This window comes from Carex rostrata, chromosome 19 (genome assembly GCF_964058835.1).
Source record: "Carex rostrata chromosome 19, lpCarRost1.2, whole genome shotgun sequence".
Lineage (NCBI taxonomy): Eukaryota > Viridiplantae > Streptophyta > Magnoliopsida > Poales > Cyperaceae > Carex > Carex rostrata.
Window position 1 is genome coordinate 1,549,583 of NC_135936.1, and position 13,964 is coordinate 1,563,546.

Here is a 13,964-nt window from a genome sequence, read left to right on the forward strand (position 1 = left end):
CTCGGTTTAAGATTGAATAAATGAATACAAAACCGTTTAAAATGACACATACAAAATTGGAATTAAACCTAAATATTTGCACTACTCAAAGTAAAATTCTAACTACTAAACTACAAAAACATATGCAATATTTTATGAAAAGGTTGAACAATATAAAATTTAAATAAAATTCAATTAAATTTTAATACACATAATTACAATTTTTTAAATCACAAGAGATAACTAAGCACTCTAAAATCTGTCCCTGCAGATAAAGAAGGGTCGCCATGTCACAAATTTATCCTCTTGTGAGGTGGTGGCCTAGTTGTACAACTAAATACATTTGTTCTTACTTCTTAGCCATCAATCCTTATCCAGTTATCTAGTTATTAGAGAACTGATGGTTACTTCCAGTCGGGATGAGAAGAAATTATGACACGCAAATGTCGCTTTCACTAATCCTTATCCGTAAGAGACAATCAATATATTTTCTATGGTCTATCTTGGGTTCAAAATATAGTAGATTTTGTATGTTTGCGAATTATTGCCCGGTCTTGTGATATTATTTTATATTAAGGAGAGCTCATAAGTCATAATTGTACATTATAATATAACATATCATGTTATGTCCGACAGGAATAGGAGGACCAGCTGCCCGTTGTACGGGGCATTAAGGAACTGCAAGTGATTAATTAAATTTTAAGGTGAAGAGTAACAAATAAAATATCGGAATGTTCTACCCAATTTGCCTAGTGAGGTATAATTTAAGAGTAGAGTTCAAATGCATCCAAATTTTTGTGCACCTAAATGTATCTTATTCTTTTTCTCCATTTTCAAAGTCCAAATAGTCAATCCGAACCGTTAGATGCGATCTATATATTAAGATGTGCTTGGAGTCCAAATTTTATATTTTTTGGAATTTTTTTACTATTTATTAAGTCACTTTGAAAAATCGCTGATCTAATGGTCCAGAAAATGTAAAATCAGCGATTTTCAAAGTGGATTAATAAATAGTAAAAAAATTCAAAAAAATATAAAATTTGGTCTCCAAGCACATCTTAATATATAGATCGCATCTAACGGTTCGGATTGACTATTCGGACTTTAAAAACGGAGAAAAAATATTTGAAAAATTGAGTGCATTTGGGCGCACAAAAATTTGGATGCATTTGAACCCTCCTCATAATTTAATTAGAGCTGCTAGTTTAGTTCGTACTTGTAGTTTACTCGTGTTCGGCTCAAGACAATATCAGATTCAAATTCAATCCACGAGGTCAGTTTTTGGGGGGCTCGAAGCCTTGAACTCGAAAACAACTGAGCTGATTTTTTTTTTCTTTTGCTTGAATTGATTATTATTTAATCTTTGAGAAATAAGAGGTGGCACACTTAGCTAAAAAGAAAGTTCTAAAATTATTAATTACCAAAAGGTCCATAGTTCAATTTTTCTCATGACTTTGCAGCTTTTGTAAAGTTTAAGAAAAAAGAATTAATTATATTAAATGTTGTACAATAAAAACGATTATGTATTTAAAATTAACTTTTGATCTAGTGGCGAAAAGTAATACTCTTTATGTGAGAAATCGTGAATTCGAAATTCAAATTATAAAATTCTTTATAAATATTAAATAGTTGAGAGACTTGATCCTAATCTTTACTAATTTTTTTTTATCATATACATTCACCAGATTTTTTAATTAGATTTTGCAGTGTTTTAAATAGCGCGCTATAGCGGCGCTATAGCGTTTTCCGACCAAAAAAGCTATGGCGCTATGCCCAAATAGCGGCGCTATAGCGCGCTATTCCGCGCTATAGCGCCGCTATTTGAGCATAGCGCGATTTTTTTAACCCGTACGCTATTTCGCGATAAACGCTATTTAAACCATTGAGATTTTGTAACATAACATGTATATCTTAGACGTTCCTTCACATCCTATGTATAAGAAGTGAATACAATTGATCTGATTTGAGCTCAGGTCGAATGTATACAACACGATGTATGTTTATTGTTATAAAATTTAAAGTATATTATCATTCATATAATACAACGATCCTCTTATTTATACATCTAATTCTAATTTTTGTAACATTTTATTAAATGACCGAAGTATTGATAATTAAACAATTTCCATTCAAGAAAGAATGACTGTTTGCTTAGTTATTGACATAATGTGAAAATAAGAACAATAAAGAGAAATTAGTAGAGCTCATGTAGAGTTCGAGACTTAGAGCTTGATTTGAGTTTGAATTATTCTGAGCTCAGTAGCTCGATTACATAAATCAAACTAGAGCAAATGTCAGTAATTATTTGGGACCCAATACAAAGAATTTCATTTTCTCCCTTTTGACATTTCTTTTTTGGGATGATACCCGGAAATTTGGTACCAGTGATGTAAACTCTTAAGATTAATTTACATCCATTCTAAAATTCGCCAAGGTTGAAAGGTAATTTATTATGCCTTTTTTGAAGATTATTTTTTTTAATAGAAAAATGGAGGTCTAACCTATCAACTTCTATTTAATTGCTTAATTTTATTCAGATTTCGAATTCACAACCTTCTATTCTTGAAGATTAATTGATCAGTGATAAATAAATTTATAGTATGTTTACAATTACAATATTATTGAATTCATTTTCTCAGATATCCGATCACTACAGTTACATGTAAAATTTCTTGAAAGGGACAATAACAGATTTAGGAGCAAATTTTTTGCTGTTAACGACAACACGGTCACGGATTTGGGCTGTGAAAACCGATACTGTACTGATCAACAGTACAGGGTATTCGGATCCTTAAGTAATTCAAAGTTTGAATTTGGATCCGGACCGTCCCATCAGAATACAAGCCCTTCTGACAAGGGAATAATTTTATCTTCCAATCAAATATTCATGTGATGACTAGACAAAGGAAAATGTTTTTGGTGCAGGCATTTCTGAGTTCTGACAAGGCCTCTCCACTGGGCAGAAGACTCCAAGCCCCGTGGAATTGTTGCTGACAATTCCAAGTTAGAGTACATGCACTGCTGTCTGCTGAACAGCAAGCAAACTAGTCTAATTTCAAGAATTTTTTTCATAAACCATAATTAATAAAAGGTTTTTTAGGGAACCAATATGATTGATTTTTTTTTTTCAAAAACCATAAGGACCGTGGGAACCCCACGGTCTCAAATTGATTTTTTTTATTTTTTTTTATTTTTTTAAAAAACAGATTTTTTTTTCAGACCGTGGGGTTCCCACGGTCTTAATTTTTTTTTTTTTTTTATAAAACAGAATTTTTTTAATTTTTGTATTAAAATATTCGAAATGTTGAATATATTTCTTTGAAAATAGATGAAATACAATATAATTTGATTTATTAGAAATATTGCAATAAATAACCCGGATCAATATTTTTCAGGTCGGGTTTTTCGCAGCTGTAAGAAAAATTAATATATTTCTTTATGTGTTATTAGAAAAAAATAAAAATGCTTAGATTCTGAGTTATTGATCCCGGTTCAAAAGTCACTTCTAGATAATCCAGAAAATATTGTGATCCTTCTAGGACATTTAATTTATTAAAAGTTATATCTATTTTGAGAATTCTTTTTAATAACAATTATTGAATAACTTAAAAGTTATTGTTTTTTTCAAAAATAGATACAACTTTTCATAAATTAAATTTACTAGAAAGATCACAATATTTTTTGGATTACCTAGAAGTGACTTTTGAACCGGGATCAATAACTCAGAATCTAAGCATTTTTATTCTTTTTCTAATAACACATAAAGAAATATATTAATTTTTCTTACAGCCGCGAAAAACCCGACCTGAAAAATATTGATCCGGGTTATTTATTGCAATATTTCTAATAAATCAAATTATATTGTATTTCATCTATTTTCAAAGAAATATATTCAACATTTCTAATATTTTAATACAAAAATTAAAAAAAATTATGTTTTATAAAAAAAAAAAAAAAAAAATTAAGACCGTGGGAACCCCACGGTCTGAAAAAAAAAAAAAAAAAAATCTGTTTTTTAAAAAAAAAAAAATCTGTTTTTTAAAAAAAAAAAAAAAAAAAAAATCAATTTGAGACCGTGGGAACCGTCCTTATGGTTTTTGAAAAAAAAAATCAATCATATTGATTCCCTAAAAAACCTTTAATTAATTATGGTTTATGAAAAAAGTCCTAATTTCAATCCAAAGCAAAGTAAGCGCTTTTCGCTTTCTTTCTTTACTCGAGTTTTGTAGAAGTTGTAACCTTGTAAGGGTATCAAGGGACATGATCTGACTTTTCAACCTAATAACTTGTCACTGGCTTTTCCTACGATCGAAAATGAACCTTGAAAGTTCATTGGTTTTTATAGTATTGAAAATGTTTTTCCTACGATCGAAAATGTTTTTCCTTCAACCTTATAGAAAGTTCATTTCTGAATCCGGACCGTCCCATAGAGTACGTGCACTGTTGGAATTTTTACAGTTTAACTTGATTTTTTTATAGTATTGAAAATTGATATTTTTTAACATTATATTTTATTATTTTCATTTGTGAATTTTGTATGACTGTAATTTTATAGTTTGTACATTTTATTTTTATAGTTAAAGGAGTCAATTTTACAGTATTCATTATCTTGATAATTTATTTGTGTGTTCATTAAATAAAGAAAAAAATTTTAAAAAATTATTCGGAAAATTTAATTTTGTCTTTTTAGCACTTTTTTTTGTCGAAATAACTGCTAATAACTAATACTAATTGCCAATAACTTTCTATAACTATAATTTCCAAAAGTATAGCAAGTCGTCCCTTTGAAAGAATATATATTTTTTGTCTTGTTGTGCAACTTGCAATCTGTTTGGGACCACTTGGAATACTAGCTAAATGTTTTTTGATTAACTGACTTATTTTATGTGATATATTATGTACATATATATCATGTAAGAATAATTTTACAGTATTTGTACAAGTCAAATGTTAATTTTTCTGTAGATAAACTGTGAACAAAGGTCTGTGCACAATTAAATGCTTCATTTTTTTTATATCAAAAGAATTAACTGTCATCTTAAAGCCTTATTATATTGCCTTATATTTAGCAGCTCACGTTCTAAAAGTCCGTAAATATGAAGGGACGTGTATCCTCTGTAGTACCGTATGGTGAAGCCCACTACTTCACGACTTTAGGTCCTATTCGAGATAGCACAGGGAGGCAGTATTATTTGTGCTTTGAGATTCATACAAAGTCAAAATAACGATCCCAATCATCTCACTCTACAGAATCGTGCCTATATTGTAACACAGAGGATACAAATTCAAATATGAAGTGGGCCCCACCAAGTATAATATTGATAAGCAAGGGTCATGAGCTTATCAGCATCCATCCAATGGGCAACTTGGCAAGTGTTGACTATCCGGGAAACCACAAAGCCAAATTGGAATTTCATTTCTATAATTAATCTACAATTTGCATGTTGCCAATCACTAAAGAACACAGAAAAGCCATTATTCTTCTTAAAATAGACAGCCTCCTAAAAATTTTAGAAGTTGTCAAGCTTGATTGGAATTGAAAGAGACCTTCATTCTAATCCAAGTGAAAGAAAAAGAGAAACTCTTACATGGAAAATGATAGATAAGACATAAAAATATAGATAATGTCATGGAATGTTGATTTACTTTTTGGAGTTTCCAACCTTTAATTGAAGCCAATCAAGTGACTCTACTGTACATGACTACATCCTCTCTCTCCCCTCCGCTTCACATGCAAAAGAGTGCGCATGGATCAGCTGTGAGAAAGGTGGAGATAATGGAGAATTGAGAAAGAAAAATATTAATTATGAGATACTCCCTTTGTTTTATTGGACTGAATGAAAATAAAGCGTTTGAATTGAAAAACACAAGTAATACCTTGTTATTAATTATAGAAAATCACAAAAACACATTCATGACATAAAGCATAATAATACGAGTACATCCTAGGAGAAAGTAGCACCTCATAGAGAACGGATTATTAGGGAAAATGAAAAAAAAAATTCCAGGATTATTATTCATTGATCTTCGCAGCACTCACAAATATAATTACGTTCTCAGCAAAATATACATGAAGTGCCTTAGTTTATCTGAGGACAATCAAAATAATATCTCAAGTTCTCGTGCTGCATAATAATAGCCAACTAAATCATGTTTTATTTCAGCAAGATAAATTAATAACTCATATAGTTAATTCAGGTGCTTCAGTTAGAGGCTTGAATACAGCATCAACTTCGGCCATGTTGACATCCTCCACACAGGGTGGATCCCATTTTGGGTTCTGGAGAAGACAAAAGTGAAACATGAACACATGAAAAGGTAAATGAGAAGTAACAAAATAAAATAAAAAGAGGGTGAGATGCCCAGGTTGCAGTCTTACTGGCATGCATAAACATGGCAGGCAATATTTAAGTATATCACACAATTTTCTTAGAGAAACTTTTATTTTCCCGAGTATAATTATCAAGGAAAAAGAATTGTATCATCCATAATCATTTAAGATGAGAGCAAAACAATTATGAATTAAAGTATCACACCTTAATATTTAAGTCCTTTCAGAACAAGCAAGTACCCCACCAAAGTTTCGGTTGGAAGCAGTTTTTTATTTGAAGGTAAGATATGCAAAGTTTTGATCAAAGAAGATAGTCCGATTTAAATCTTTTTTTTTATGTAATGCTAGAATTAAGGCCCAACTGCCCGAGGTACTTCTAACTTGTTGGCCCATAAAAAGAATAACAACAACAAGAACAAAGGCATTATAAAAGAATCCAAAGACCAATATGATACTGCCCCATATACAGAAATGGGAAAGTATTACCTGATCTTTATCGACCAAGACTGCACGGACACCTTCTGCAAAATCATTACGAATTGAGGTCCTTAAAGCAATGCGGTACTCTGTTTCCATCACACCACTCAGCTGCAATTTATTTCAGAGGGGTATTCAAAGAAATTTTAACTACTCAACACAAATCATGCAAATTATAATTTAGTCAGATATTTAGATGTTAATTTCTCAGAATAAAGGTAATAAAATTGCTACCTTGGATAGGAGGTGCTCAAGGTTTCCATGAGCAGATGCAACCTGGGAAAAGTGTCGCTGGGTCACGCACAGAGAAAATGGAGCTCCTTTGGCAATTCCTGATAAGGCTTCAGTAGCCCAGGCAGACACTACAGAGAGAAGAATAGCAATCTAGTATGAGATACAAAACTTCCTGCTTGACAAAATATGAGTTGAAAAAAAGTTTAAAACCCAAATTGGCTACAGAAATCTATTGGTCCTTTTTCTCCTTCAAGAGTTTGGTAGTTTAAAACTTCAAATTGCATAGCATAACATCTGAAATCAATGACAAAACTCAATGAAGAGATTATGTATCAAGTAAATATGCACACACCAGCAGGATCAGTGCTTGATTGGCACTTCTTCAACTCTTCAACTGTCTCAGAAACAGATTTATTTGAGGCAAAAGCTGAGACAATAGAAGGAAAGAGTTTTTTGAGTTCTGCTTCTGACTCTGGTTCCTTGTTGAAACCTTCCAGAAGAGCTGAAACATCCTTATGTGGATCTTCAGAGCTGAATGAAAAAGAAATTCAAAATCTAAATTCAGAATCCCCTAACCTACACTTGATTTTGGAAGAACAGATAGCTTACAAAGGATTTCAGTTTGGAACGGTATAAACATACAGCACCAAACAAAACCTGATTGGCATAGCACTAGACTGATATTTTATTTATGCTGCCCCCTTTTGCAACTAATTCTCAGTTAGGGTTGTTCATTGGGTCGATTAAGTTAAATCCAAATTAAAATAATCAAACCAAAATTTTATTCGGTTTTAAAAAATATAACCGAAACCAACCGAATTGAACTTGTCAACTGAATAACTACATAACCAAAATAAACAAAGTAAATTTCGGTTTGTTTGGTTGAACCGAAATAAGAGATTAAATTTTAGAATGTCAGAACTAAAGACATACACAAATACATTTAATAATCATATAAATAAATATAAATTATATATATCAGTTGTTGACATTACCAGTGGCGAAGCTAGGAATTTTATTAGGAGTAGGCAAAAAAAATTAAATCGGAACTGGCCGATTCGAATCCGTGATAATCTATCCAAAGTGGAGCGCAGACATCTCGAGAGATGAATTCGAATCGCGAAGCAATCTCGAGCGATGGATTCGAATCAGACGGTCTCGATCCAAAACTCAAAGATTGGGTTACTTTAGGGGATCCGGACCCCTCCGTGCAACAACTCAATATTTGAATTTTCAAAATCCTAACGGTCCGAACCATTCAACATGATCTCCATATGAATATGTACTTGCAAACCAAATTTTACATTTTTTAGAATTTTTTTACTACTTTTTTAGAATTTTTAGATCAAGTATATATTCATATGGAGATCATGTTAAACGGTTTGGATCGACCGTTAGGATTTTGAAAACTCAAATATTGAGCCGTTGCACGGAGGCCCTCTATGCTACGCGTAGCATATCAGCATATATATATATATATATATATATATATATATATATGAGTTAGGCTGGGGTGCTATGGATAGCATAGTGGCCTCCCGTGCTACGGCTCAATATTCAAGTTTTCAAAATCCAAACGGTCGATCCGAACCGTTCATCTTATTCTCCATATTAATATCTGCTTGGAGACCAAATTTTATAATTTTCTGAATTTTTTTACTATTTATTAAGCCACTTTGAAAATCGCTAATCCAACGGTTTTACTGTTTTGTGCAGCCACCGTTGGATCAACAATTTTGTAAAATACTTAATAAATAGTAAAAAAATTCAGAAAAATGTAAAATTTGGTCTCCAAGCAGATATTAATACGGAGAATAAGATGAACGGTTCAGATCGACCGTTTGAATTTTGAAAACTCGAATATTGAGCCGTAGCATAGAGGCCTCTATGCTATCCATAGCACCCCAGCCTAACTCTATATATATATATATATATATATATATATATCTTTGAAAAAATTATGGATTTAGGCTTACCTTTGATACTGTTATGTACTACTGGTTAAGATCTGAACTTGGCATTTCAAATTTTGCTTGGCTTAGGAAAGATTAAAAAATGGTGGATGTAAATCGATTTGTCACACAGTGATTCAGTCAACGAAATATTTCACTTATTATAAATATAAAATAGAACACTTTCATGGAACATTTTTTTCTTTTCATAAAACCATGATCCTACTTAAATATTTATTTGAATTTAATTATTCATGCATAGTTCAGTTGTTCCATAAATATACCCGGTAAAAAAAAAAAAATCCAGGGGTAGGCAAGTGCCTACCCCTGTGATACCCTCGCCCCTGGACATTACACACATTTTCTAAAATATCCAAACCAAATTGTTTTGCTAATTTTAAGTCCAAAAAAGACAGCAAAGCACCGATCACACGAAAGCATGGATTTGAATCATATAGAGTTTGGTTGGTTCGGTCTTTTCGGTTTTGAAAATCTAAACCGAACCAAATATAAAAGCCGAAGTAATTCAAAAATTCAACCAAACCCCTAATAACTCTTAAATTAGTTTGGCACATTTTCATTTTTTTTATTAGTTCAGGAAAATTTCATTTTTTAAAAGCTGTCAGTCTAATTATTTCATCAAGAGTTAGTTTCAGGTTTCCCAAAATAGTGATAAAAAAATTTGATGTGCATGGAGAGACATACAAATTAGCAGATAAAAGTGAGTCTTTGAGCTGGCCCAAGGTACCAGATGAGACATAGTGGGTCCCAAGACCCACAAAAAGTGCATCAGCAGGAGATGAGATTCTTTTTCCAGTCATTCCCAGGTAAGCACCTGCAAGCAGACAATCATACATTTTGACATAATAAGAATGCATCTTTTAAGAGTATAAAAATGAAATAACATCTATTTGTCAGATTAAGGTGTAAAAAAAGCTGGTTTGTTAACATGTATAGGAGGAACAAAACAAACAGTAACTGTATATTTATGTTAAGAGTTTCCTTTCCTTCCCCTTTTTTTTTTTTTTTTTTTTTCCGAGATTGCGACCGACTATTTGTGCATACATCATATCCCAAGACATGTCACACATATCCAAAGTGCAGAGTTGCATGAATCCCAAGACATGTAAATGAAAGTCTGAAAACAACTAAAGAAACTCGCAAATTATACCTACTGCCCCTTCTCCAGGACCTTGGGCGGCAATACGTGCAAATCCAACATCAGGAAACAAGCCAATTCCATTTTCTGGCATTGCCAAAAGAGTCCTCTGGCATTGTTGCACATCATGTAAACTAAGAATCTTACTTTTGAACCTTTTTTTAATGGTGACTATAATTATCAAATAAATAGTTTACAAGTCCTCAATTTTATTTTGTTCACAAAGTAAATGCGTTTTAAACCAGCAATTTCCTAATTCATTAAAAAATCAATTTCTCCATCCTAAAATAAAAAATATCAGGGATACCCCATAAAGCAAATAAGATATCAACTATTGGAACTTAATAAGTGTATGACAGTCTTGACAATATTTCTGAAATATGTCAAGAAAACAGAATAGCTTACAGCACCTATCAAATTTTATACAATTTAAGTATCATTTGGAATTGCATCAAAGGTGACTAAAATAGTAGATACAGATAGTCTTGACAATATTTCTGAAATATGTCAAGAAAACAGAATAATAAGCTTACAGCACCTATCAAATATTATTTGGAATTGCATCAAAGGTGACTAAAATAGTAGATACAGACAGATGCAAATTTAATTCATATGATAAATGATAAAACCTGCACTAAATCTCGTCTGTTTTCAAGGATGGTGATTTGTCCATATTTGTCAAATTAATCCATTGTGAACGGATTATACTCCAAGAATATATCTATCCAAACCCTTAATTACAAAGATATCTGCACTAACACTTGCGTTTTCTAGGAAAATGAAGGAAGGAGGCTTTGGTAATGCAAAATTTATCAGGTTAGTAGGTTATAAGTCAAACTCTCATGTTAAATGGGGGTACATGGAGCATTTCTATTAGTGGCAGAATGTCTAATAGACTAATATCTTGAGGTTCTTGCTAAGGGCACAGAGCTGAACATGAGTATGCCTTCTTACCATTGGCAGAACCAAAAATTTTAGCTAGTAGTGACAATTTATAGGAATATTGCATTTTTTTTTCTGAAAATTTAAAAGTTTATATAATTATAAGGGTTTTTGTGGAAATTGAGTGGCTGAAGCTTCACTGGTTCCTACATTGCTTCTAATAATGCCCTTAGATCAACTAATCTGGAAATTTAGAAATATATCAAGAAAAGGAAAAAAAAAACCTCAGTGATAACACGATAACGGCCATGGCCAGATAATCCAATACCAAATCCCATAGTCACACCATCCATCAATGATATGTAAGGCTTCCGGTACTCCGATATTTTGCATATCAGAGAGTACTCTGCAGAAAATACCTAGAGAAAAACATTAAATTCTCTTCAAATTCGTATAGATCTTGAATATACAATCCTCTTTTTGCATTTTAAATTTTAGAAGTATATGCAGAAGAAAACACATGCTGTCTATTAATGCATAATTGATTATACCAGTAGTTATAGTTACCAAACAGAACAAATGAAGTCAGTGTGATGCATAACTGATATTGACAGTAGCAAGGAGGTATGTAACAATGATCAACTTATACCTTAAGAGTGGACCAACGGAATAATAACAATTGTAAACTTTCAAGTGCAAATGCAGGATTAAATACATCAACATCTACAAGTACATCACTGAACCTCTATAATTTCTGGCATTTCACATGTCACAGTGATATGCTTCACATCTCCACCTGCATTTTACACTTCTAATCTTGTTATATTTATGCACAAAAAGACAGTATGAAGATAAAATAATATCTGTCTAATAAGAAGTTCCCTAATAACAATTTCATTACTTGGCACAGTAGAGAAATCAACCAAGAAAATTAACATAACAATGAATTAAAATGAACCACTTTCAAACACTGAAAGGACCTTTTGCACAAGTGGGGTGTTCTTGTCCTTTTTTATCTCTGCTACAACGCCCTTTATATCCATTCCTACATTGGAAATGTAATTTCTTTGCATCACATCCCAATGCTCAGAGTTCTTAAATTTGAAAACAAAGTCAGAGCCTGGCAAGTGGTCTTGGAAGATAGGAAACAAACATCCCAGTTGAACCAAGATAATAAACACATATAGACTCATCAAAGCCATAACTCTGTTAAGTTCCAGACGCAAATGAGGCCTTCAGGTAACTTTTCTTGCCCCCACCCACCGCACACACAATTTTTGACCCCACTAAACATCTTTATTTATATTCAAATAGTATGCTTGAACTGAGTATCTGAGGTCAGGAGGACTATAACTTTGGTTATTATTGACCTTTTGTTTTCTAAAACCAATCTACATTTTCCTTAGGTTATTGTCAATCTATAATTTACCGATCAATATCACGAAAACTAGCAACAATTGACTTACCTGCTGAAAAGGCTCGAGAGGAGCTGCTCTCAACCAGAACACACTTAATTTTAGGATCAGCTTCCCACTCATCAAGATAACTCTTATATTTTATATCCATCTCTAAGTTACAAACAAGTTGCAGTTCATTGTAGCACGCAAACCGGAAAAGGAAAAATCATATCAGGGATTCATCTCAAACAAAACACAATTCAAGACGGAGCAAACGAATTGCCTTACTTTTATCCTAGCATAGTATTAAAATTTGTATCATCCACTAACCTCTCTACTGTTTGCAAATTTTAGTACTGCAACATCCAATTTGACAATCTAACTAAACTAATAAACTGTTACAGAAGCTTCAAACAATAAAACACTGTTCACTATGTTCAGTAAACACAATATGCTCCAGAATAAATTACTGGAAAATAAGGAGAGAGAGACAGAGAGAGAGATTAAAGTAAAAAATTACCCAGATTCATGGCGTTGAGAGCTTTGGGGCGATCTAGAGTGATGACAGCGAGGCCATTGGGGAAGACGCTCCCCTTTACGAACTCGTCCGCTGCGCCTCCAGCCATGGCCACGAAGTATCGAGGTGAATTTACAACCTTGATCAAGGGGCTTAGGCGGATTAAACTAGAAGGCTGTGTAAACTTCGATTTGGAGATGAAAGGATGGGACGATCTAAGGAAAGTGTCGAGTTTAGAGAGCAGAGCTCGCATGCTGTGTGACTCGTGAGGAAGTAGTAAGCGAAGGTGCTGATTTTTTTAGAACTAAAAGTCCGATCTTCATGCCTTAAATTGTTCTGGAACTAAAATAATTTAAAATTAAAACATAAAAATAAAACGGTTAGATATGGTTCATATCATTGTTTCTATGCACATGTAAAAAGTCCTGACATTTTGATTAGTATAAAGAACTTAAATACATCAATATAAATAAATTATGGACAATAAATTTTTAACTTATTGATTCATATAAAATAAATTGTCTAACAGTTTTATTTTTACATATAAATCTTAGAATTTATATTATTAGCAAATTTAAAAGTAGAGACTCAATGGTAGAAAAAAAAATAAAGGTATTTGAACACTTTTTTTTATATTTATCTTCACAATTTGTACATATTTTATGTACCACTCAACACTTACAATTATTTATTATTTACAATGAGTAATCTTGTGTTAATTCTAATTAAATTATTTAAACAATTATCTCTGGTTAATAATTAAAGAGTAAAAAACTCTTTACTATTTTATTTTTATGATGTAATTTTAAATAAAAAGAATACACAGTTTTCTTTAAAAATAAACAGCAAAGATTAATAAATATATTCAGTTATAGAATATATTTAGTTTTAATTTTTTTAGATACATGTGTATCATAATTTTAGTTAGTTCACATCCGATTTTCAGTCGAGAAGGAATTGATGATCATAATTTTTCAGTTAAGAATTAAGAGTATTTTGCACTCTTTAAATCTTTATTAGAGGTAAACTAATATTT

At 31.9% G+C, this 13,964-nt stretch overlaps 1 protein-coding gene across 5 annotated transcripts; it reads right to left on the reverse strand.

Annotated features, from left to right (window-relative positions):
- Positions 1–5,882: 5,882 nt before the first annotated feature.
- On the reverse strand, positions 5,883–13,210 carry LOC144571502 (3-hydroxyisobutyryl-CoA hydrolase-like protein 3, mitochondrial). Of its 5 annotated transcripts, XM_078320825.1 has the most exons (11): positions 12,932–13,210; positions 12,481–12,582; positions 12,015–12,059; positions 11,758–11,810; positions 11,299–11,433; positions 10,145–10,241; positions 9,679–9,808; positions 7,374–7,552; positions 7,022–7,149; positions 6,797–6,898; positions 5,883–6,259 (listed from the first exon to the last, which is right to left on the reverse strand). In XM_078320825.1, the coding sequence occupies exons 1-11, from the start codon at positions 13,179–13,181 to the stop codon at positions 6,161–6,163; spliced, it is 1,320 nt and encodes a 439-aa protein (XP_078176951.1). In that variant the 5' UTR covers positions 13,182–13,210; the 3' UTR covers positions 5,883–6,160. The 5 variants fall into 5 exon arrangements, with proteins under 5 accessions (XP_078176951.1, XP_078176947.1, XP_078176946.1 ...); XM_078320821.1 differs by lacking the exon at positions 12,015–12,059; XM_078320820.1 differs by lacking the exon at positions 11,758–11,810 and having other exon boundaries at positions 11,995–12,059; positions 12,932–13,209.
- Between the last annotated feature and the right edge of the window lie 754 nt (positions 13,211–13,964).

Bases quoted from the DNA above. Each gene is read 5' to 3' on its own strand.
- LOC144571502 (XM_078320825.1), bottom strand. From the start codon at position 13,181: ATGCGAGCTCTGCTCTCTAAACTCGACACTTTCCTTAGATCGTCCCAT. The intron at 11,434-11,757 runs GTTCAGTGATGT...GTTTTTCTCTAG, and splicing joins AAATGCCAGAAATTATAGAG to GTATTTTCTGCAGAGTACTC. The intron at 9,809-10,144 runs GTATAATTTGCG...GTCTGCTTGCAG, and splicing joins TCCTGGAGAAGGGGCAGTAG to GTGCTTACCTGGGAATGACT.